The 25,604-nt window shown below is 42.0% G+C and overlaps 1 protein-coding gene across 14 annotated transcripts in view; it reads left to right on the plus strand.

The window, feature by feature from the left end:
* The window catches only part of ZMIZ1 (zinc finger MIZ-type containing 1), a 482,416-nt gene that overhangs the window by 442,748 nt on the left and 14,064 nt on the right, over window positions 1-25,604 (plus strand). For 10 of the 14 annotated variants that reach the window (XM_067539605.1, XM_067539685.1, XM_067539667.1 and 7 more), the window contains 13 exons: window positions 292-406; window positions 2,262-2,479; window positions 4,276-4,474; window positions 5,511-5,801; window positions 9,663-9,845; window positions 11,905-12,079; window positions 13,606-13,792; window positions 17,697-17,907; window positions 19,525-19,630; window positions 21,964-22,124; window positions 23,206-23,273; window positions 24,337-24,405; window positions 25,055-25,302. In XM_067539605.1, the coding sequence (XP_067395706.1) occupies window positions 292-406; window positions 2,262-2,479; window positions 4,276-4,474; window positions 5,511-5,801; window positions 9,663-9,845; window positions 11,905-12,079; window positions 13,606-13,792; window positions 17,697-17,907; window positions 19,525-19,630; window positions 21,964-22,124; window positions 23,206-23,273; window positions 24,337-24,405; window positions 25,055-25,302 (2,231 nt within the window). The remainder of the gene's footprint in view (window positions 1-291; window positions 407-2,261; window positions 2,480-4,275; window positions 4,475-5,510; window positions 5,802-9,662; window positions 9,846-11,904; window positions 12,080-13,605; window positions 13,793-17,696; window positions 17,908-19,524; window positions 19,631-21,963; window positions 22,125-23,205; window positions 23,274-24,336; window positions 24,406-25,054; window positions 25,303-25,604) is intronic. The other 4 variants (XM_067539657.1, XM_067539675.1, XM_067539648.1 and 1 more) reach the window with 3 other exon arrangements.

A 25,604-nucleotide genomic window follows, 5' to 3' on the forward strand; every position in this document is an offset into this window, starting at 1 on the left:
AACTCTCCATGTTTTAATACATTTCATCCATCCCCACATGGGTTTGTGTGTCATGAATGAACTTGATTTCCCTTCTGCTTTGATGCGGTGGTGATCACTCTGTTTGTAATCAGACAGAAACTGCCCACTACTTAAACATTCTAGGATAAACTTATAAAGCTGATGAGTTGGAGAGGGGTTAAGGTTGTTCCATCTGCCTTTGTCAGTTAAAAGATCAATCCTGTCTTCCCCATCCAGCATTCGTTTAAACTGTTCCAAACCATGACTCTCTGATGTATTTGTGTTTTACAGTGATGGGTCTTTCCCCTATGACTCTGTTCCTTGGCAGCAAAACACCAACCAACCACCAGGTTCTTTATCAGTGGTCACTACGGTATGGGGTGTGACTAATACCTCCCAAAGCCAGGTAATCTTCATTTTATGCTCCCTATCCTGAACTATGCATTTTGGTTAAGTTTTGGCCAGTAAAATAAAAAAATAGAGAAAAGAAGGGAAAGACCTGTCATAAAAACTGTATTTTTCCCACTTATTTTCTCCATGGTGGCAGCAGAATGGCTACATATTATTCACTAATTTTGAACTGGTAATGCATTTACCTGTATGGGTGAAAGTGTCAGATTATATTGGTGCCAGCTGCAAGAACCACTTGCTTTATACAGGAGAGGGGTGATCAGCAAACCTAAAATGTTTATCAAAGCATTATTTTTAAGTCCTTAATGGAAAACTTATTTAGCCTGGTGCAATATTCTGAAAAGTTGGGACAGAGGGAAGAGCTAAATGGTTAGTACCAGAGTATAAATGTCCGAAAATGAAAATTCCTTCATGTGAAAAATTCTGCATTCTTCAACAAAAGGTCATCTCATATGGTGACAAAAAGTCCAAAACTTTTCACGGGAAGGGATTTTCACAAAATTCAGTTTCAGGAGAACTGAAATGGAATTTCTTAGCTTGCAGGCAGCCAGCCTGGACTGTTCTTGTCAATTTCACTTTCTCTGCAGGCAGAAAGTGAAATTGACCAGAAGCTTCCAGACAAAATGACAGAGGTCAAGCATCTGGCCCTCCACTTCTCCCCCAGCCCAACTACATCGCTCTGGCTGGAATATTCTTGTCAATCTTGTTTTCTCTTGAAGACAAAATTGACATGCAGGCAGCCGGAGAGCTGTCATTTCAATTTTCTCAATGGAAAATTGAAATTTTTCAGGGAAGTTGAAATTTTGCCACATAAAATTTCTGTTTTGTTAAAACTCCATTTTCCAGTGCAAAATCATTCGGCTGGCAAATTCCCAACCAATTGTCTATAGCAGAGGACACACGCCTCCATCCAACTCATGTTGAAGCCAGTAGAAAGACTTCCCTTGACTTCAGAAGGAGCCGGATCCAGGATCACACACTATATATGACACTGGTCAAGTCACTGAACCACTTTATGCCTTAGGCTATGTCTACACTCTGAGCTAGGGGTGTGATTTCCCTGCTCATGTACACGTACTTGTGTTAGACTCATTGAGCTAGCACAAGTGTAAATAGTACGGTAACCACAGTAGCACAGGCAGAAGTCCTGGAGGCGCGGCCAATCTGTACTGAGCGCAAACCTGCCTGAAACCAGTGCGTATGTACTCGGCACAGCTCAGCCGTGCCTCCACTGCAGCTGTGCTGCTATTTGTACTCGTGATAGCTCCAGGAGACTAACCCAAGTACATGTACATGGGCAGGGGAATCACACTGTAGCTCATAGAGTAGACGTAGCGTTAGTTTTGTCGTCTATAAAATGGAGATACTTCTTCATAGTAATGTTGTGAGGCTTAATTAATATTTGTGAGTCATTTTGAGATACTACATCAAAGACATTATGTTGGTGCAAACTATATTTTTTTAAAATTAAATTGGCAACTTGGTGACCAACACTTCATCAAAATAACACAGTTGGTTCTTGCTTCTTCACTTAATCAAAAGGATTCCTCACCTGATAAAATATGTGTTGTCCACAGCTCTTTATTATAACTTTTCAGAAGCTTCAGTGAGGGACTGACCTTGTGGTAGGGATCAGAAATAACTGTGAGTTTGAAAAAGGCGAGGGTAAGCTCACAAGAAATTAATGTACCTAGGCACATATGCCACAATAAGCCCTGGACTCATTTAAGTTCAGAGTATATAAGTTAGTTGATTGTACTTCAATATCTGTAGCAAACTAATATTGTTGACAGCCATAACTTTAAGTATTTTAAGGGCTTTCTTCTTATTTTGAGTATTTCTCCCCATAGGTGCTGGGAAACCCAATGGCAAATGCCAATAACCCTATGAATCCAGCAGGAAACCCCATGGCTTCTGGGATGACGACCAGCAACCCTGGCATTAATTCCCCTCAGTTTGCTGGGCAACAGCAGCAGTTTTCAGCCAAGGCAGGCTCCGCTCAACCTTATATACAGCAGGGCATGTACGGCCGACCCAACTATCCCGGAAGTGGAGGCTTTGGCGGGAGGTAAGACGAGTCTATATGGCCTGGAAATTGGCTGGAATAGTGCAGGGCGTTACAGTTTTGCATCGCAATCTAATGGATGTGTCATAGGCTCCCTTTGATTATTGAAAGGGTACGTCTACAGAGCAGCTGGATGGTGTGGTTCCCAGCTTGGGTAGATGTTCGTGGGCTAGCTCTGTTCAAGCTAGTGCACTAAAAATAGCAGCGTGGCCGAGGCAGCCCGATGGCTACTCTGACAAGACACCAAACATCCTGGGTACGTAGTTAGGGGCCAGAGGCCACACTGCTATTTTTAGCATGTTAGCTCGAGCAGGGCTAGCACATGTATGTTTACTGGGGATCACACCTCCCGGCGTCTGCATAGAAATGCCTGAAGTGTTGGTGGTTATTTCATCAGGCCTAGCCAAATTACATACTGTGAGACCATTGGTTGGAAAATTGGCTACCCAAAGAGCAGGCAAATTCATCATGGTACCTGGAAATTAGGTCAGTCCGTTAGCCCTAACAAACACCAAAAATAAAGGTTAATTAACAGAGATTGTGACACAAACCATGGTCTTAGGAACAATTAACATTCAGTAGGGCTAGTATGTGAGGAGTGTTGATGGTACGACTTCCATCAGTCTGTACAGGGAAATGAGCTTGAATATTGGTAAGGCTGCAGCCCTGCAAAGCTAATAGGCAGACTCCTGACAAGAGGTTGCACCACTGCAGGAATTTGAAAAGCACGTCATATGAGGGAAGGGCAGGGCTTTGGTCTTAAATTTTAAATTATGTATTTATTTTTGTGGCGTAAATGCAGTACTTGTGAAATGTGCCAGATTAAAAGCGCAGGTTATCTACAAAACACAGGCAGGGGCAGTAAAAATGTAAACCCGGGCAGTCAAGCATCCCAAACTTCTAATGCTTTTCCTGAGTGCACTTCTACAACTGATAGTGTAGGTCTGTCTCCCGGGTTTAGTCAATCCTGGCTTCCTTTGTTGAGACTGCCAACATGGTCCAGTGGAACAGCACTATCCTGCAAGTCAGGAGACCTGGCTTCTATTTTCATCTCTGCCACTGTCTCGCTACATGACGTTGTAGCACTCTTTTAAACGGTCTGTACTTCAGTACAGTTCATCTGTAAAATGGGCATAATGTTGACCCACCTTTGAGATCTACAAGTGGACAGTACTATATACTATTGATTTATTTTGTGGTACTTTTGTAGTTAGCACATGAACTGGGCAGGCACAGCCAACTTGCTTCACGCAGAACTCCAAAGAACCACCAAATGACAGCCTTCAGTCACTGTCGATCACAAAGGCCCCTGCTCGTCTCTTTGCTGAGACCTCAGTGGAGACAGATCTGTTTTTCTACTCCTGGAAAAGCTGATGCATTCTACCGTTCAGGAACATGGATCGGTCATTGTGGAAGAAGCTTGCAACTGATGCTGCTGTCCATGCTGCCACTGAACTGTGGATAATCAGAGCACACGTTAGTTCACAGCCTGAGTCCAGCAGCTTGGTAGAACAGAGTAATAAAAATTAGTTAGAAACACCTGAAAACTGGAGTTTCTAACTCCACTGGAAAGTGCTGGCATTATCTGCACTCTGGTGGCAGCCATATGACAGCTAAGCCAGAGCAGCTCGTGGATCCTCATTTACATTCCTGGTTGTCTCTTCCTGTCACAGTGCTTGTTTTCAATCGAAACTTGTACATGGTTTTGGAAGTGTTCCAAAAGACATCAGACTGAGGCCCAGACCTAAACCCAAAACACGAGGCATATTTTAATATTCCTTTCTTTCTTTACCTGGTAGTTACCCTGGCGGCCCAAATACTCCTGCGGGAATGGGGATCCCTCCCCACACGCGGCCGCCTGCAGATTTCACCCAGCCGGCTGCAGCTGCTGCCGCTGCCGCAGTTGCAGCTGCAGCTGCCACAGCCACAGCCACAGCAACGGCCACGGTAGCAGCCCTTCAGGAAACCCAGAACAAGGACATGAACCAATATGGACCGGTAAGAAAGTACATCTTACAAACTCGTATCCTTCTGACTTCTGTCTTTAGAGAGAAATGAGAGCCCCTACTTTGTGTGTGTGATATTTGGGTATCAGCTGCATTTTGTGTGTATGCGTGTGCACAAGAGACAGAGACCAAGAGGTTTCTTGTAGCATATATAGGTACGTATACATTAATGACACAGAGGAATTAATGCATTATCTTTATGAATCCCTGTTACCTGCACTAGTGGTACATTTGTACTTCAAAAAGGTCATCACTTAGTTAAAAAAAATTCCTATGCAAAGTTTTCTGGCCACTTCTAACATGATACATTATTACTTCCCTTCCCCCAAACTTTACCACACAGGTAAGTGTCCCAAAGCTTTATTTTAGGTCCTATGCTATTTCGTTAATTAATTATTTTGATCAACTCCGTTTTGTTTTTCTAAATACAGTTAAAAAAAAAAAAAAACCCTTTTAAGGTGTTATCTGTGAGAACCGCAATTTGAAGCATCCATTTTTGGTGACCCTAATTTCAACACACAATTATTTCATGTAATAATTATTAATGAAAAAGAAATGAGAGTTTGATCTGTGGCAGCTGCTTTTCTCACTGCTTTCATTCCTTGTAGATTTCCTAAGCATAGGGAGTGCGGGGGATGCAGATCCTCAGCTGGCATAAATAAGCAAAGTTCCTTAGAAGTCAGTAAAGTTGTGCTGAATTACACCAGCTGAGAATCCTGTCCCATTGCCTTGAGGAAGATGATGGTCACTTAAGTGGGTTTTTATTTGCTCATTTTAAAGCACTTTATATTTTACTAAACTATTATGTTTCTCTCTTGTTGCTTTTAGAATTCCAGTTGAATTATTATTATGCAAACAAAAAAAAAAACACCCCACAGAAGGTTACAGAACATAAAAAGAAAATGCGACATAATCCCACACCCCATCTCCTGCTAACAAACATGTTCAGATCCCCGCTCCCATTTTAAATGCATGTCGCATTTTATTCTTTTTTTTTTCTTTTCTTTTCTTTTTTTCTTCCGTTGAAGGTTTGTTCCTCTTTCCAGATGGGTCCGACTCAGGCGTACAACAGCCAGTTCCTGAATCAGCCTGGCCCTCGCGGCCCTTCTTCTATGCCAGGCAGCATGAACCCAGCAAGCATGGGAGCAGGAATGACACCTTCCAGCATGAGCGGGCCACCTATGGGTATGAGCCAGCCAAGGCCCCCTGGGATAAGCCCCTTCAGCAGCCACGGGCAGAGGATGCCACAGCAAGCTTACCCGGGCCCACGCCCCCAGTCTTTGCCTATACAGGGCATGAAGAGACCATATCCAGGAGAGGTGACTTTTCTCGCTCCCTTATTCCTTTTGTCTTACAAACAGTACTCATTATGCTAAGGATGAAATTCACCCCCGGGCAGAAAAGCTGTGTAACACCCTGCTGAAGTGAGTACCAGGCCCACCTCTGTGTTCAGTCCACGGAGAATATGAGCAAATTGCAGCCCTGCCTTTGGAGCTTTTGCTCAAGATGTAGCTGCTTATGTTTTTTAGCTCTGGAGATCCCCGGTGTGCCAGCCAAGATGCCAGCCACCAAGCCCACACAGCCCTTTGAAGTTCTTGAGCCCTCAAAACATCACTTTGAAGCCCTCATAATAGTGCTTAGGTTCGTAGGTCTTCTACAGACTGCACGGAGATGGAATTTCACCCTGAATGCCTAAAATAAATTTGTCATGGGCAAAATATAAGCTTTATTTACACTGGGTTTTTACTGTTTTAAAGAAATATGGGGCAGTCCCTTTGCACCAAAAGCTTGTAAAACATTTAAAAAACTCATTGTTTTCTGAACCTCCTGTAGCTTGATTTTCATAAGTGCTGACATGCAAAACTTCTGTTGAGCTCAGCATCTCTGAAAATTCCCACTTATTGTCATTTTAGATCATTTTCATTTGGTACGGGAAGAAGCATATCTGAGTTCTTTTCCTGTCTGTCTATATCTATCTGTCTCCCCAGGCTTTTGTAAGATTAGCATAGGAGGTGAGCATTTCCCAAGACATAGTAATCAAAAATCTCTTTATAGAGTCATACCATATATTAAACTGATACAACACTATTAGTTGGTAGAGCTCAGACTAGCATTTTTTGGTCAAAATATAATAGGGGCAATGTACATTTACAGAAAATATACATTGCTATCCAAAATTTAACAAATATTTATTATGGAGTTTCTTGCAGTTTTTCTAAATGCAATGTTTCCCGGCCTGTGAATGGATGTTGGGTTTTTGGGGTTTTTTTTTTTTTAACCTTATGCATCAAAAATGACTTGCTCCTGCAGGAATTGCTTTTCTAACCAAGCTTTTCCACTCTGTAAATACTATCACTCCTTTCCAAGCTAACCATGCATAGTGTGTGACTTCTTCAGATACTTATTTTTATCATTATATTTCATATTTCACACTTTTGTGGAAGATTGGGAATCACTCCTCACTGTTTCAGTAGCATGTTTTTCGTCACAAGAGAATACAATAATGTTCTCAAGTAATCAGCATTTTACAGTGCTATAAAATCATATGCTTACTGTAATGGTGCTGTGTACTTTTAGTGGATGTTATTTACTTATTGATTTATGGAAACTTCATAAAGGGGATATTTGTTAGTTTGTTCCAAACTTATTTTGTTTTTAATTAAACAATATTCATACATAGATTTGCTATCAAAACCGTAATATTCTTGACCTCATCCTAAAGATGTTAAGCAATAACAGTGCCCATTGTCCTCCCGTTGGATCACTGCAAGCAAAATGGGGAGGAACATATGTCTGGTGGCCAGGGCACTAGCCTAGTATTTAAGAGACCTAGGTTCAATCATCTACTCTGCCACAGGCTTCTTTTGTGACGTTGCTCAAGTCACTTGCTTCAGACATTCAGCCAGCCACCTGCAGGAGTCAAGTAAGGATTTCTCTCTCCCTTCTCCCCCCCCCCCCCATGTGTCCTGGTGTTTTGGGGGGGGGTTATTTCTTTCCTCTGAAGCATCAGATATGACCATGGCTGGAGATGGAATATTGGACAGAAAGGGCCAAGGTTCCAAAGTGGTACCAAGCATTTTCTCTTTCAGGTGCTTGGATGGTTGGCTTTTACTCACATGCTCAGGATCTAACTGATATGTAGGGGTCAGGAAGGAATTTTACCATGGTCATATTAATCGTGATCTTCGGAGGGTTTGGCTTTCCTTTGCAGCATAAGAACATAAGACCAGCCATACTGGGTCAGACCAATGGTCCATCTAGTCCAGTATCCTGTCTTCCCACAGTGGCCAATGCTAGGTGCGTCAAAGGGAATGAACAGAACAGGGCAATTATCAAGCGATCCATCTCCTGTCATCCTGTCCCAGCATCTGGCAGTCAGAAGCTTAGGGACACCCAGAGCATGGGGTTGTGTCCCTGACTATGTTGGCTAATGGCCATTGATGGACCTATCTTCCATGAACTTCTCATTCTTTTTTTAGCCAGTTATATTTTTGGCTTCATCCCCTGGGGCAGTGAGTTCCAAGGTTGACTGTGCATTGTGTGAAGAAGTACTTCCTTTTGTTTGTTAATTTTTATCCCCCCCAGTCATCTCTTTTCCAAGATGAACAGTCCCAGTCTTCTTAATCTCTCTTCATATGGAAGCTGTTCCATATCCTTAATCTTTTTCTTTTTTTGTCTTTCTCTATACCTTTTCCATTTTGAATATACTTTTTTGAGGTGGGATGACCAGAACTGAACACAGTATTTAATTCGTGGGAAAAACATGAATTTTATATGGTGGCATTACAATATTTTCTGTCTTATCTATCCCTTTCCCAATGGTTCCTACCATTCTGTTAGCTTTTTTGACTGCTGCTGCACAGTGAACAGATGTTTGCAGGGAACTATCCACAATGATTTCAAGATCTCTTTCTTAAGTGGTAACAGCTAATTCAGACCCCATCATTTTGTGTGTGGGGGGGTGTGGGGGTGGTTGGGATTATGTTTTCCAGTGTGCATTACTTTACATTTATCAACATTGAATTTCATCTGCCATTTTGTTGTCCAGTCACCCAGTTTTGTGAGATCCTTTTGCAAATCTTTGGACAAACTTTGCCAACTCACTGTTTACCCCTTTTTCCAGATTATTTATGAATATGTTGAACAGTACTGGTCCTAGTATAGACCCCTGGAGGACACCACAATTTATCTCTCTCCATTCTGCAAACTGACCGTTTATTCCTACCCTTTGTTTCCTGTCTTTTAACCAGTTAATGATCTATGAGAGGACCTTCCCTCTTATCCCATGACTGCTGAGTTTGCTTAAGAGCCTTTGATGAAAGACACTGTCAAAAGCTTTCTGAAGTACACTATATCCACTGGATTGCTCTTGTCCATGTGTTTATTGATTCCCTCAAAGAATTCTAATAGGATGTGAGTGTAGGTCCTTACAAGTATTATCTGGGTATAGCTCACTTAATCATTTCCCTGCTATTGCAGGGGCCTTGGGCACTGGTGCATCGCAGTCTTTCCTATTCTCTGCCTGTGGCACATAATGCTCTAGTCTCCTGGGGCTATAATACTTGTGTCTAATATCAGTTGTTGGGTTTAGTGTGTATGTCTCTGGATGATGGTGGTGGTGTGTGATACACAGGATATCAGACTAGATGATCTGGTGGTCCCTTCTGGCCTTAAACTCTCTGACTCTGTGACTTAATATCTCTGTCTCAGTTCCCCCAACGTAAACGTGAGGTTAATAGCCCTTCCCTATCTCACAGGGGTGTTGTGACCATTACACACATTAGATTGTAAGGCTCTCAGATACTGAGGTTATGGGGCCATAAATGTACTCTAGATAGATGGATGCAGGTGCTCAGCACCTCTGAAAATCTGGCTACTTATTTAAGTGCCTAAAGTTGAACATCCTGGAAGGGGGATTTTCAAAAGCACAAATGGCTGGGTGCCCATCTCAGTCTGAATGTTAATAAGATTTGAACACCTTTGAATGTCCATATATTTCCTGTCCTTCAGAGGCCTAAATCCAGGCACCAAGGTTTGAAAATGTTGGGCAAAGAGTTCATGAGACAAGGGACATCAGCTTGATTTTCTTTTCTTTTTAATTCTATATTTCAAAGTTTAGTTCAAAATTATCTCTTACGTGAAACAGATTTTTGTTTTGTTTCATCTCTGTTATAAAATAGCCAAATTATGGAAACCAGCAGTATGGACCAAATAGCCAGTTTCCTACACAGCCTGGTCAGTATCCAACTCCCAACCCTCCAAGACCTCTTACATCTCCCAATTACCCTGGACAGAGGATGCCTACTCAGCAAAACACGGGGCAGTACCCTCCTCCAACTGTCAACATGGGACAGTATTACAAGGTGAGACCTTTGCTTCATTGATTATCTCATCTGGTGCCGGTGAAAGTTCTTTCTTCTGTGCTAATGGATAAAGCAATGGCAGTTATGCCATTGCCTTGGATGTGTCAGAACCAACCCCATAGTACAGTAAGCTAGGCCGCATCGTAATTTGGGGGCTGCTTAGCAAAATGGTGGGCAAGAAATTAACTGAAGCTGTCACAAGAAGATCTTGCTTGAATTTTTAAATATATATTATAATAAAGTTAATTATTGTTTGGTCACTCAGTTCTTCTGTTTCAGCTTTTAAAAATATGAAATCTATATAAATACATATGTAATACAATTGCCCTATAAAAGCTTTTTGGTTCTTTGTTGGCATTTTAATTTTCTGTGCCAAAAAAATAAAATGTTTACAAGAATCTAATTAAGGAAATTTATAGCAGCCATGAGCTGGGCAGTAAGAACCCAATTATTTCCTAGGAATTGCCAAATTAGGGTTAAACAAGAATGTAACCGAAGCTTTGCCCAAATGTTGAATATTTACTTTTGAAATCAAATATTTGGTTGTCTTTTTTATTTTCACTTTTTGCCTCTGCGCACATAGTTCAGGCAATGTCTGGATGTGGAATTTCCAAAATGTAGAAAAACAGCCTATTCTCCTGATATGTCCGGCTCTCTTTTATTTATCCAAACTGAGCCTACATCTGAGGTTTGACATTTCTAGTTGTGGCAAAGCACAAGGAGGGCACACACTGCATGGTTCTTGGATTAATTAGGGAAATTGTAGGAAAGCTGGTAGATCAGATCTGCTTGACGATTACAGCCGTCAAGTCCACAGGTGTCATTTCTGGTGTTGCATTCTGGGCCAGAAGCATCTTAGGGCCACTGTGACATGCCCGGCTCTGGAAATGGGGTTGTTTGAAATGACAGCATTACTGGAAAGGAATAAGGAATCATTTCCCACAGAGCATCTGTCTTGCATGCAATCAGGTCACTCCTTGCCTTATGCGGAGTGTCTAGAAACATTGCTTTTTCTAAAGCAATTCTTATTAGACTATGGCAGCTTCTGTCCCACGTTGTCAAGATGAATGCATCAAGGGGCTCAATGCTCAGCTAGTGTAAATTAGTGTAGCTCCATTGCTGGGACTGAAGCTACAATGATTTCTGCCAGCTGAAGATCAGTCTGAAGTGTTTTAAAGGTGAAGGATTTTATATATGTACATATATAATTTAATATTTTCCGGTTTATTTTTGTTGGGCTTTTAAAGTTTTGTTTTGTTTTGTAGCCAGAGCAGTTTAAGGAACAAAATAGCTTTTTCTGCAAGTAACTCACAACTGTGTGCAAGGGAATCTTAGTTTGGTCTGAGAATAAAATCACAATAAAATTTTAAAGGGGAACCCATGGTCTATCAAAATGCATTGCATGTTTTTCATTGAAATGTAAATTAATGTAGTGACAGAGTGAATAGACAAGACAACCTCATGAAGAAAGGCAGTTCTCCCAGCTAAGGGGCAAGGCTCTGAGTTGCAGTATAGACGACCTGTTCTTTGGGAGTTTGAACACTGTAGAGATTAGAGTCCTGATGAATTGAGAACTGTGAGGACCTTTGGTCTTAGAGGAGACAAGAAAGGGTATAGTCTGTAGTGTCTTTCAAGCTGTGCCTGATCAGTTACCAAACATAAAATGCTCTCAGCCAAAGATAAGGTGCTATAATACTTACTGCTACATCAAGAGGAGATGAGAAGAGTTGGAAAATTAGGGCAAAGTGGGAGACTTCAAAGGTGGAAAACCAGGAAAAGAGGCAGAGAAGAATGAAAAAGTGGTGCATCTACAGTTTCTGGGGCTTGCAACTTCTTGCTTCAAATCTAAACTACTGTATGTTTTAAAAATGAGAAGTAAATGTAACGAAACCAAATAATTAAGGTTTTAGATTGTAGTTCTCCTACTCCGTACATTTAATATAGCGTCAGGCCAAAGCCACAGGATCTAAAGATCGATTCATTGTTTAATAGCAGTACATATGGTTAGGTCCTTTTTTTTCCAAAATTCAATAACAGCTTGGTGTTATTTATTTTCCAGCCATCAAGGCCTGTACCTGTGGCAAATTACCCACACTCGCCTGTTCCAGGAAATCCCACACCACCCATGACTCCAGGGAGCAGTATTCCTCCATATCTATCACCTAACCAGGATGTCAAACCACCATTCCCACCTGACATTAAGCCAAATATCAATGCTTTACCGCCACCTCCAAGTGAGTAGCAAATGGAGCAGCTCCTCAGCCTTTTACTGTCTCTTCTTCCTTTGCCATGCATATCACACAACCCAGAAAGGATGCTTTAAAAATAGCCTCTTGATTGCTACAGGGGGAGGAATGTTGATTGCCAGTTGATGTATGGCATCAACCAATCACATTATGCACGCTACTCAGAGAGGAAAGAAACAGGAAAGAATTGGAAAATGCCAGATGGAAAACTCTCTCCAAAGTTAAACTTTTAAGGACTTTGCCCCTTAAATATTCCTTTAGTTGATTGCTCATAATGAAACTCTTAATTTTCAGCTGTTCTCTGTTGTTGGGTTTGTTTATTGCATAGAATCAATAACAATGTGGTATGTTTTGGTAAGGGCAAAGTCATTGAATACTACTGCAGAATATCTTGAAAGGGGAATATTTATAATGGTACCCCTATTGTGTCCATGGAAATGTCTTAAAAATATTCAATCTTATGCCAAAAAAATAATGTATATTCCTTTCAAAGCCACTCAACCTCACAGCTGTGTTTGGCTGACAGCGAGTCAGGAATAACACCATCTCAGTGGCTGTGTATTCATAATTTGTCTAGGGTCTTAAAGTGACTAAAAGAATAATAAATGGTTAGGCCCTGGGAGAAGCAGTGTGTGCTCTACAGAAAGAATTCTGTTGGATTAGCTTTTTTACAACCAGCATTTTGGGGTTTGTGGAAAGCTGAAGATTCAGCTTATTAGTACTGTTTTAGCTTTAGCAGCCTCAGAGGAAGGAGTTGTATTTTAGGCAAGAGTTGAACAGCAGCTTCTGTTATTGATGTATAAAGAAGAAACAGTCTTAAATCCAGTGATTACAATGGACACAGGTAACCTTTTCATACTCAAGGTCTTCCTGCTTCAGAATTACTTCAAGCAAACCTGTTTTTGCAGCCAGAACGTATTTGCTGAAAATATTTGGCCCTCATAAATTGTGCTTAACAAACAGCAAAGCTCTTCATGATGGGAAACTGAATGGTTTGTGGAGCTGGTAATATAATACCAGAGCCTTCCATCTGTAGATCCCCCCATTGAAACAGAGAGTCGTTCCATCTAATGACACACTTGAAATGAGTTTGATAATCTCAGTTTCAATTTCTAGGAGAGAAACAGCCACATCACAAAAAAACAAATAGCAACACACCCCCATGACTGGCACTATTTGGCAACCTTGTTGACAGTCTCAACGGTGATCGAATGGGCGCATGGTGACTGAACTAATCTCTCACCAAGAGAAATGGTCCCTCCACATCAGGCGTAAGGCATGACTGTGGTGACAGACACTTTTCCTGCCCCTTTCAAAAGCCTTATCTGTGGATAAGCAGAAGACATCAGTCTCCAGAACTGTCAGTCTGTGCCCTGTCACCTGCATGAAATCCACGTATACAATTTTGTCCTTTTCTTTTCTGTATGTGAGTCTACTAGGTTAAACCCAGCAATAGATCACTGTATCATTTGTCATTATTCTGTATAAATATACACATTGTTATTGCACTGCAGATGCTAAAGGGAAAGTTCACACTTTCTCTCCCTCTTCGATCCCAGCCAACCACAATGATGAGCTGCGCCTGACATTCCCCGTGAGAGATGGGGTTGTATTAGAGCCCTTTCGGCTGGAACACAACCTGGCGGTCAGTAACCATGTCTTTCACCTACGGCCAACCGTCCATCAGACGCTGATGTGGAGGTAGGTTCAAGTAGTGTTGTGAGACAATCTTGTGTGACTGAAAGCAAAATGCTGGGCAAGATGAACTTTGGTTTGTGTCAGTCATGTGTTTCAACCTTAGGAAATGTGGTCTGGCGAGAAAAAATTCCCTTCAGTTCACATATATATGTAGAATCCTCAACTTCCAGAGAGTGAAGTGTAATAATATGCTTCCTGATTCAGTTTCCAATCCTTCTGTTGGTGCCAAGTTATGTGCCATCCTTCAAAGTGCAAACCTGATGGAACCAGCATGAATGGGACAAGGGGCAGTGTCTGGAAAATAATTATTTAAATGTATCTATTGACTTGCTTCTCCTCATTCTGGTAAAAGGGCTAGAAACATGCATAGCTGAGACCAGCATGCAAGGATCATTCGTGAAATATTTCTGAGCTAGGCATACTCCTTGCATCATCCATACGTGCTCTTTTGTTTCTGTGGTGGTAGCTGGCCTGGACAATCTGTGAGAACAACCTTTCTCACAATACCCTGGCAAGCTTGCGTCTACTTTCAGCTGGAACACAGAGGTGCAAAGTTAACTGAAAATAAAAATAGTAGGCAAATTAAGGGCCTGATTCAGAGAGAGGTTAAATTCAGTGGGAATTATAGGTGCTAAGTTCCTCTCAGGTTAAGGCCCAAATTACCCACAGTTCGGATAGCTCTCTAAATTCAACCTCTATTGTAATTTAGCCAGAACTGAAATGAGCCTAAAGGCTGAAGTGCAGTTTTCCCCACACAACACAGATCTTCAGCCTACAGTAAATATTACTTTTCATCGGAGAGACACAGAGAGAGAACTGTCCCTCTGGATCATATTTTGCAGCTCTATAATTCAAACTTGCATAAAATGATTCCAGATTCTGTGCTTTGTTATATGGACACAGTGAAATGGCATTAAATGAAATCCAAACCAAAGCCTTGATTTGTTAAGTTTCCAAATACTGTAGGATGGACTTGTTTTGAATCTGTGCTTGTGTGCCTTGGAGAATTTAGTTTCTCATTATCTTGTCTTATTGTATGGAGCTTTCTTTGTTACACATGAAATAGCTGAGCAAATGAAACCTCTTCTCGTCAACACACTTTCCAGTGTGCTCAGAATTCCCCTTTTTCCAGTTTTTCTAAGAAGTCATCTTTTAAGCCTAGGCTAGGTGGATTATTGGATTAATAATTTTATGACCTCAGCCTTTTTCATACTGGAACCTTCCTTCCAGCAAGCTGGCATCTAGCCGGGACCCTCACCCATTTTGTAATGGGCGTCATGACTCCTGGTTGAGATTTGACCTAGGATGCAGATACTTATTTGTCTGCATAATGTCAGTGGCCTTAAACCTAGGAATTAGAGATGTGAGAGATTTCAAACAGGCTGCATCCAATAATTAATGCCTTACTTTGCGGTCAGTTATTGCTTACTTGCATTTCATTATCCTGGAGTACTCACGGCAAGAGGGAGTTTTGGCAGTTATTTGCTGGTTCTTATTAATAAGTAATCACCACTGGGGATTGTGCAGGCTCGTTCTGTAGATTTATAGAGCTGCACTGAGGCATGAGGCTGTTTTTTAATACCTGATCTTTCTTTCCTTCTTTCTTTCTTTCTTTCTTTTTTTTTTTTTTTTTTTTTTTTAATTGCTTTCGCATACCAATGACTTGGACTTGTATTTAAATTCATTTTAATGAAGACTCATCGGTAATTTGTGCTCAGGTTTGCTGCCTTGAAAAACTTGTTAGTAATGGGGGGCCAAGGGCAGTCTGAACGCTCAGAAAACTGAGTCTTGTGTCTGTCATCCTTATCTCTCTCATTTTTCTCTGCTTAATCACACAGTTACACACACATGGAAAATGTCCAGACCGTGTCCTTTGCCCTGTCTGCTGTGTGTGAAGCCTCAGTTGTTTTAGCATTTGTTATACAACAGCTCAGCTAAAAGAGAGTAGACGCTAGATGGCATTAAGGGATTTTGCAAGTTGAAATTATAATAAAGTAATATGAAGTTTACCTTAGACTGGATGGATTCAATGTGTGTATTACTCACATGTGAGTTCTAAACCAAACCTTTAGATTTTAATAGAGAATGATGGAATGGGGCCAGTTGTGAAGTTTTTTATGCTAGTTAAAATATTGGGTAAAACATCCCTCTTCATAGCTGATCTGGACATAAATATTCTTCTCCCTATGGGGAATGCTATGCTGTTAAAGGAAGCAAAAGAATGGAGACAAGAGCCTTCAGGAGAATTTTGCCTTAACAATGTATCAGTCTTTGCTCACCACAATTTGTGTCATTGTGGAGCAGCATGGCTAGAACATGAGGGAGACTCTCTGCATTTTCACTCCCCCCCTGAGTGACGTTGGATAAACTTTTTAAGAGGGGATGGGGAGGCAGTTTTGTCCTTTATGGCTTCTATGTAATGTATAAAGACTCCCTGGTATTTTTTAATCTACTTGTTTTACTTTATAGAGATATCGGGTCCCTGCTTCCCTCTTTTTTTTGGTCCTAACTAGATTTCTGTAGGCCCTGAATAGTGATGTCACTTGAGATCTTCACCTGAGTTGATTTCCTTCCCCATAAATAAAGATTCTGATTCAGACCTAAATCTCCTAAATTTCTGAGCATGAACACACCGCTAGTACAGGACATTAAAACTTGACCTTTACAGGGGAAAAAATTGAGTAACTGGCTGCCCACCGTTTAAAAAAAAAAAACAAAAAAAATCAGATACTAAGAAACAGCCTCAGCATAGGGCCTCCATTCTTAGACTCTCTAACAAACTGCACCCTGTTCCCACTTTCTGGGGGGAGAGCAAGCTGCAGCTCAGATTATGGTCTCATATGACATCACTATTCATGTCCTTCAAGGAGCTTACAGGAAAGTCCAGCAAAGAGAAGATGACACCTGATGTTTCTTATGTAAAAGACAGTCAGCTACTGACTTTGTGGCAGTCTTTGTTCGTAATAAATAAACAGTGAAGGACAAACCCCCAAAATTTCAGTTTAACTTTCCAGTCCACCTTTAACTTCTCTGTACTTCAGTTTACCCATTTGTAAAATGAGGTTAATACCGATCTGATAGGATTCAAATGCACTACTGTATACTCAGGTCTGGTCTACACCTAAAATTTAGGTTGACTTAGCTAAATCACTCAGGGTTTTTTGTGCCCTGTGCAACATGGTTGGTTGATGGAAAATATCTTTTGTCAGCCTAGCTACTGCCTCTCAGACAGACGGATTACAAAAACAATTTCCATCGGCGTAGAAATTGTTGCAGCACTGGAGATGTGCCACTGTAGATGCTGACATACCCTCAGTTAATCAAGAGTTAACTTCAGCTCAGCTTTGTATTATCTATCATTGTGGTAGATCAAGAGTGGTTGCTTGGGAGATAAGGTGGGACATATGCTTTTGGGTAGGTAGAGAGGGATTCTGCTACTGAGACGATCCCCAGGCTGGGTGAGTTCTTCTCCTTACTCTCTGAATGCGTTAACTTGCTTTATTTTTCTGTTATAAACACTAATGCTAGAGGAAAGACCTACCTGACTGCAACTTTTTCCTTTCTGCTGAGTCATTCCACCGACTTACAACCCACCTTTGTAAAGCACTTTGAGATCTTCACATGAAAAGTCATGTATAAGTGTAAAGTATTATTATTATTATTATTATTCTCTCAAAATTCAGATGTGTGGGCCATCATGTCTTGTTTCTGTTTATGGCTTTTATGGGGCGGACGTGTGTTATGCATTAATTATTTATGAGGCATTTCCAGAAGAAACAAATCAGAGCTGAGCAAAGCAGAGTTAAAGCGAAGGGGGTGGGATGATATTGAATAGCTAGAATCCAAATAAAATTCCTTTAATCATATGAAAATGGAGTTTAAGCCAGGTTTATGCTTTACGCTACAGGTCTGACTTGGAGCTACAGTTCAAGTGCTACCACCACGAAGACAGACAAATGAACACAAACTGGCCAGCGTCGGTCCAGGTCAGCGTTAATGCAACCCCACTTACCATTGAACGTGGCGACAACAAGACATCTCATAAACCTCTGCACCTAAAGCACGTCTGTCAGCCAGGAAGAAACACAATTCAGATTACAGTCACAGCGTGTTGTTGTGTAAGTACATGGGGCTTGCTACTGCCGCTGACTCTGCAGATCTGCGCCATAGGAAGGCACTGTTTGGGAATGTTCAGTAAGACCAGCAGTTCTTACCTCTCCCACTTTATTCATTTATTTATTTTATTTTCGTTGTTGGCATAAATGGCGAGTTATGTGGGCCCGTGGTGCCTGGCCTCCACCAACACTGAGGATGGTGGGCCCAGCTTCACCAATATTTCTGTGGTGCTGCAGGGGGGTCAGCTGCGGAGCCTCCAGTGGTTTTCAACTGTGGAGGTGCAGAATGCAGTGGCCCCAAGCGCGGCCTGGCCGTTCTGCTTCCTCCCCACCTCCTGACACACTCAGCGGTTGGCCAGGACGGACAGAGTCGCTCCAGCACTGGTCCCGGCCCCAAGCAGCATGCGGTGCCACGGCGGCCGCTCCCCCTTCCAGCCTCGCCCCTTTCCACCACCCTTCTCCCACGTGACATGGGCCCAGCGCCCTGGCCAGGACCCACTGTGGGATTGGGCATCACCAAAAATTATAGGGACCTGGCACCCACGGTTGTTGGGGGCAGGGAGGTGTCACTGCTTGTAGCGCTGGTGACGTGACGGCCAGATTGATACCACTAAAGCCCACATCTAACTCTGCTGTAGAACTGGGGCAGCATGGGCAGAGCTACCTTGCCAATGTGTCTGAAGGGGAGAGTGCAACCGGTCTCTGTGCCCATTCGGTACTTGCCTGTCTAACAATTCGGACAGCAAGGGTGATAATATAATGGATGGGGTTGTTTTGCTGTGGACACTGGAAATTGGACTGAGGCCAAAATCTTATTTCACACAGAGCATCAAATTGCCATTTGTTTGCCACCATGACTTTGGGCTGGTTTAAACCCGTGCGATAAAGGTGAAAGGCTCATATCCCATTACTCAATCCACTGAGCCAAGCAACTTGCCTCCCACTGGAAGCTCTGAATTACAGTTAGTATATATCGTATTTTTAATGGCGAGGGCTGCACACATCATAGTCTGGGCTTTCTGCCATTTCATTGCCACTGGCAAGGGCACAGAGTCTGGGGACAGCTTTCCTGGGGTCAGAGTATGAGGCAGTTTGGAGACCTAAAGCTTATGTCCATTTTTTTACTTCAGATTTCTCCCTTGCACAATTCCTTACTCCTTGTCTTGTGCCCACAGTATATTGATGGATCACTCATCAAGTGGCTGGGAGGAGAGGTCATTTTGGCAACATTCCTAGCTAGCCTGAGTGCAGGGCAAGTGCGGAATAGGGTGTGGGTAGAAAATCCAGCAGTCACTGTGACGAACTTCATGTATAACAGATTATCACATCACATTTTGGATTTTAAAGGGGAAAATTGTGCAGCAAATGTTACCTTTTCTTAATAGCAACGTCGCCAGAAGAACGGTGTTATGCAGTCCTGGACGGCAACTTTCAGAATACTCTTAAAGGGAGTGTGTGAACTCAGATGAGCAAAATCAGCTCTAGTATGTATGTGCAGGGTTCCCGTTGGGGCCAGTGCAGAGCTGCATGCATGCATCCAAGGACAGAACTCTGCTCCACCCAGTGGTCTATCACTTAACATGCTTGGTTCTGTTAGTAACTCAGTGATTTTTTTTGCAGTCACACTTGTTCGTGTTGCAGTTAGTGCATCGGCCATCAGTTCGTTCTGTACTTCAAGGCCTGCTAAAGAAACGTCTCCTCCCAGCGGAACATTGCATCACTAAGAGTGAGTTGCGTGCATGTGTGTGTGTGAATGTATTACAGAGACAGGGTGGGAGAGGTAATATCTTTTATTGGACCAGCTTCTATTGCTGAAGGAGATGAGCTTTCGAGCTACACAGGTTCTTCTTCAGCTAAAAAAATACAACCTCCTCTTGTTGACTGTCCAGTATGGGGTAGTTCAAGATAGGGTAAGTCTGCATTATGGCTTTTTACACCACTTTAGGAGACTGGGCCTGAGGTTCCTCAGTGTGCTCTGTGGTGTGTGCCAGTGTGTATTCACCTCAGACCAGACCTGCTCAGACAAACCACTAGGAACAAAGTTTTATTACAGTCCAGCAGCCTTCTCTCTCCTTGCCTCATGCTCCCAACTTCAGAAGACTCATAGACTATAAGGTCAGAAGGGACCATTATGATCATCTCGTCCGACCTCCTGCACATCACAGGCCACAGAACCTCACCCGCCCCCTAACCTAACCTAAGACTCAGTTACTGAAGTCCTCAAATAATGATTTAAAGACTTCAAGGTACAGAGAATCCCCCAGCAAGTGACCAGTGCCCCATGCTACAGAGGAAGGCAAAAAACCCCCAGGGCCTCTGCCAATCTGCCCTGGGGGAAAATTCCTTCCTTACCCCAAATACGGCGATCAGCTAAACCCTGAGCATGTGGGCAAGACTCACCAGCCAGACACCCAGAAAGAATTGTCTGTAGTAACTCAGAACCCACCCCATCTAACATCCCTTCACAGGCCATTGGGCGTATTTACTGCTAGTAGCCAAAGATCAGTTAATTGCCAAATTAAGCTGTCCCATCATACCATCCCCTCCATAAATTTATCAAGCTCAGTCTTGAAGCCAGCTGGGTTTCTTGCCCCCACTGATCCCCTTGGAAGGTTGTTCCAGAACTTCACTCCTCTGATGGTTTGAAACCTTCATCTAATTTCAAGTCTAAACTTCCTGACGGCCAGGTTATATCCATTTGTTCTTGTGTCCACATTGGTGCTGAACTTAAATAACTCCTCTCCCTCCCTGGTATTTATCCCTCTGATGTATTTATAGAAAGCAATCATATCTCCCCTCAGCCTTCTTTTGGTTAGGCTAAACAAGCCAAGCTCTTTGAGTCTCCTCTCATAAGGCAGGTTTTTCATTCCTCGGATCATCCTAGTAGCCCTTCTCTGCACCTGTTCCAGTTTGAATTCATCCTTCTTAAACATGGGAGACCAGAACTGCACACAGTATTCCAGATGAGGTCTGACTAACACCTTGAATAACGGTACTAACACCTCCCTATCTCTACTGGAAATACCTTGTCTGATGCATCCAAGGACCGCATTAGCTTTTTTCACAGCCACATTGGCGGCTCGTAGTCATCCTGTGATCAACCAAGACACCCAGGTCCTTCTCTTCCTCTGTCACTTACAAGTGATGCGTCCCCAACTTATAGCAAAAGTTCTTGTTGTTAGTCCCTAAGTGCATGACCTTGCACTTTCCACTATTCAATTTCATCCTATTTCTGTTACTCCAGTTTACAAGAGCTCTGTGTGAGCTCAAAAGCTTGTCTCTCTCATCAGCAGAAGCTGGTTCAATAAAAGATACTACCTCACCCAGCTTATGTCTCTAATATCCCAGCACCAACATGGCTACAACAGCACTGCAAACAATAACTGTATTACTGGCTGATACATAGGATTCTAACCAAAACTATCCAGAATGCTTTATAATCAGTTATAATATTGAAACTTTTAATAACTCACGCTGGGCTTGCCAGGGCATCATGCTGTTTAGCTATATACCTGGCATGTTCCAAAGCTGGAGTGGAAAAGGGGACAGAGCAACCAGTGATGTCAGCTTTACATGGCCCAAGAACTCTCTCATGCTGAGGGAATCCCAGATGCTCCCCATGTCAGCTTTTCATCACTCAGAGTTCCTCCCATACTGGGGAATCCCTAGCTGTCCATTTAAGGCTGCTTTACATCCCCTTTGCAGCACAGACTGGACTAACTGGGGCTAAGGGTCTGACTCTATAACTTTTCAGTAAGTGATGGTGTCTCTAAGTTGGATTTGTATTATATCTACACTCGTACTCAGTTGTGCACACAATAACAAGCTTAAGTATGTAGAATTATATGCTATTTTATGAAAGCAGTTTATCTGTGCAAGAAACTTTCCAAATTCATATGAAAATATGCTTAGCTGCCATTAAATGGCATTAAATCCATGGTGCAGAAAGAGGTGCTATTTCCACAGCCAGACTTCAAGCAGCTTCATTAGAAGCTATAGTGCCACGTGTGTTTTCTTTCACATATACACACTATATATATATACCATCTTCCTAAACAGTCAAGAGGAACTTTAGCAGCGTGGCAGCCTCCTCTGGCAACGCAACACTAAATGGTGAGGATGGAGTGGAGCAGACGGCTATTAAAGTGTCTCTGAAATGTCCTATCACATTCCGGCGAATCCAGCTCCCAGCGAGAGGCCATGATTGCAAGCATGTACAAGTGAGTGCATTTCAGTGTCCTGACATTTTTCCCTATGCTGTGAATCATGTCTTTTGATCGGTTTCTATCATTAGGAAATATGATGATTTTTTTCTATTTTTCTCATAGATTTTGTGATTCAAGATCGTATTTTAAATTTTCTAATTTCAACCAAAGGGTGCAACTATTTTTTAAGTAAATTCTAAGGTATTCAATTGATGATGAAAGCTTTAATTCCTCTTATCTTATTGCAAAATCACATGGATTGTGATGAATGAAATAACAAATGTCACATGACATTTCATTTGTAATAGGGAATAATACCATCATAGGCCAGATCCCCAGGTCACTACTGAGACTCCAGTGCTGCAAACACTTACACATGTCAGTAATCCCATCGAATTTAGTGAAACAACGTGTGTGTGTGTGTTTGTAGGAACAACACCAGATTCCTTACTTACACAAACTATCAGTGAAATCAGTAGCAGCTTGCCTGAATTAAGGCTAAGTAAGGACATCAACTAAAAAAGTAAGGCCCTCCCGATTTGGCCCAAAATGCTTTGTGTCCAGTTTCTGATTTTTTGGCTCACCTTTATTCTCAGGCATTTGAAAATCAGGTGAGGAATTATTGGAGGGATAAGGTGGGGATTGAGTTTTTAAATTGCCCAGCTTACTGGTTGCGGGTCCTCTTGAATTGTACTGCTGCACTTAAGGCACTATGTGTGATGTATTTTTAAGCCATATCAAGGTTACCTAGAACTTATAGGTCAGGTCTTTGTCTTAGCATTTTATAAATGTAAATAAATAAACATAATGTGTCTGGTTGTTTAGTTCAATTCCTTTTACCAATCACTATGAAAGAAAATGATCCCTCTTCTTTGTCTTTATTCGTACATGCCTTCATTTTCTTACCAAGCAGGGAAATCATGTGTCTTTATGTAGCAGGGGAAAGGATATTTACCACAAGCCACCGTCTCTCTTCTGCAAACTTACGTCCCAGTGCTTGCAATCTTGTTTCTCCACTGTCTGCAGTTTTATTTTTGTTCCGTTGGCTCAGTTAACATGGCCTCTTCGTGTGTGCTTGTGTATGTCTGACTTGCAGTGCTTTGATCTGGAATCTTACCTGCAACTGAACTGTGAACGAGGAACTTGGAGGTGTCCTGTATGCAAGTAAGTGAAATATGCATAGAAGTTGCATAGAATTTGTCCCAAGTTAAATGACATTGGTAACATTCCAAAACAATTATTAATCTTCCAAAACAAACAGTAAGAGGCGATAGGATAGCTATATTAAAGGTAGTTGCATTAAAGCATGAAGAAGGCCACTAAGAATATTTGGTTTATCTTGTTCCATGTTACAAGAATAAGGGGGCATTCCCTGGTATTTAAAAGGCAAAACATTTAAAATGAATGAAAGAAAAAATACTTTCTCCTGCAATTCATAACCTGGATCGCTAATTCAGGATATTAATGAGGCAAGGAGTTGAACAAGATTCAAAAGAAGTTCAAACCTTTATATTGATAAGATCTGTACCTACAGGGTTATTTCAGCTAAAATAAAAGTTACTAAGGCTGTCATTCCTTACACATTATAACATGAACACCAACTAGATTCAGGAAGAAGCTCTCCACCAAGCAGTAGTGGCATTGGACAATTGAATTGCAGGTTCATTGCCTTCCTCTGGATCAGTGGTTCTCAACCTATTTACCATCGTGGGCTGCACATGCAGCTGTCTGTGTGTTAGGTGGGCCTCATCCACACAACATATATCCTACCTGTATGTCACATGGGCCTCAGGTGTGTGCGAGCAGCCCGCGGGCTGAGAACCATTGCTCTGGATCATCAAGCATAAGCCGCAATCAGAGACAAGATACCAGAGCAGAAGGATTATTGGTCTGTTCTGAGATTGCATCTCTGTTCTTCTATGTTGTAATTCACAAATTACTGAACTTCAGAGGAGTAGATATTGAAGTACTCAGTACACCCATTGGTGAATATAGGAAAGGTCACATTTTAGATGTGGGAGTCAATCTACTGTAGAGGGGGGAAGAAAATCTACACTGAGCTAGAAACAGTAATGCGTTGCTCCTTCTAATGTTTTAACCCGGGGATTGGCTAGTCACAAAATCCAAGCTCATGCAGAAAGTGTGTGACACATCCAGGAAGTGAACGGGTCCCAATCTGGTGACTTACCCCCAAACCATCCTTCCTCTCTATTTTCTTCCTTTCTAGTAAAACTGCTCTACTGGAGGGCTTGGAAGTCGACCAGTATATGTGGGGTATTCTGAATGCTATACAAAAGTAAGTGAAATCTGTTGATTTCTGGTTTTGTTTTTGATCAGCTGCACTGTTCTCTGCTTACGTTGAAAAGATTTTCCCCAGTTATTTGTAATGATTAGGGCTGTTTAAAGGTATTAGATCTGGAAGTTGCAAGGGAGAGACTGAATAGTTTGGGTTACTGAGTATGCATCTGGTCATGTGTTCAATTTCAGGACAGGTTAGTAGTAACTGAAATTCATTATAAATCTTATGGCTCCTTGGTGGCTTAGGTGAAGTGAGCTGGTTTCAGTCTGGTTGCTAACGGACCTGGCTCCTGCTTGGCACTCTTGATGGCAGACTCATCAGAGAGGCAAAAGACTTTCTCTCTCCTAGAAGTGTTCATCTAATTCAGGTTGGTGGCACTTTAGGAAGGATCATATGGAGACATGTGCATCGTGGCAATCCTACTCTACCTACTTGTGGACAGAGAGGAGTTAATTTTTCAGGCCTCTCAAACTGGCATCTTTTAAGAGTGCTGCCTGCATGCATTTCGCGAAGGAAACACTTGGAGATTGTATTGTCCTGAGGCAAATAGAAACCACATGTTACAGTCCAGCTTTTCTTAGGAAGTTCTGGAGAACTGGTAGCAAAGCAAGAGCCAGTGATATTGTAACTTGCTCCTTTCTTACAGCTCTGAGTTTGAAGAAGTTACCATCGACCCAACATGCAGTTGGAGGCCAGTCCCTATAAAGTCAGACATTCACATCAAAGATGATCCAGATGGCATTCCTTCCAAGAGATTTAAAACCATGAGTCCCAGCCAGATGATTATGCCAAACGTGATGGAGATGATTGCGGCTTTGGGTCCTGGCCCATCACCTTACCCATCTCTTCCACCTCCACCAGGGGGCAACAACTCCTCTGAGTATGGTAACCAAGGTTGGTTTTATGGTTTCAAGAATATAGAAAACAAATCCCAAAAATTGTTCAGCGGTTCAGTCCGTTTTTATGATCCAGTAGTGTAGTGTATGAATGCCCTTGCGTGGAAGATTCTTTGAGCAAGTAAGAAAATGTACAGCTACTGATAAGAAACTCTAAAGCAGCCCTTTCACTTTAGAATTTATTTAGGCAAAAATTTGTAATGAAGTAAATCAATTATTCACAACCATTTTATGATGAAGCGCTTCTAACCTCCTTACAATGGATGGGCAGTGGCTGCTCCCATGTCTGCTTGTGTCATG

Source organism: Emydura macquarii, unplaced genomic scaffold (assembly GCF_026122565.2).
Source record: "Emydura macquarii macquarii isolate MOO-44397 ecotype Brisbane River unplaced genomic scaffold, CSIRO-AGI_Emac_v2 contig_67, whole genome shotgun sequence".
In the NCBI taxonomy this organism is placed as follows: domain Eukaryota; kingdom Metazoa; phylum Chordata; order Testudines; family Chelidae; genus Emydura; species Emydura macquarii.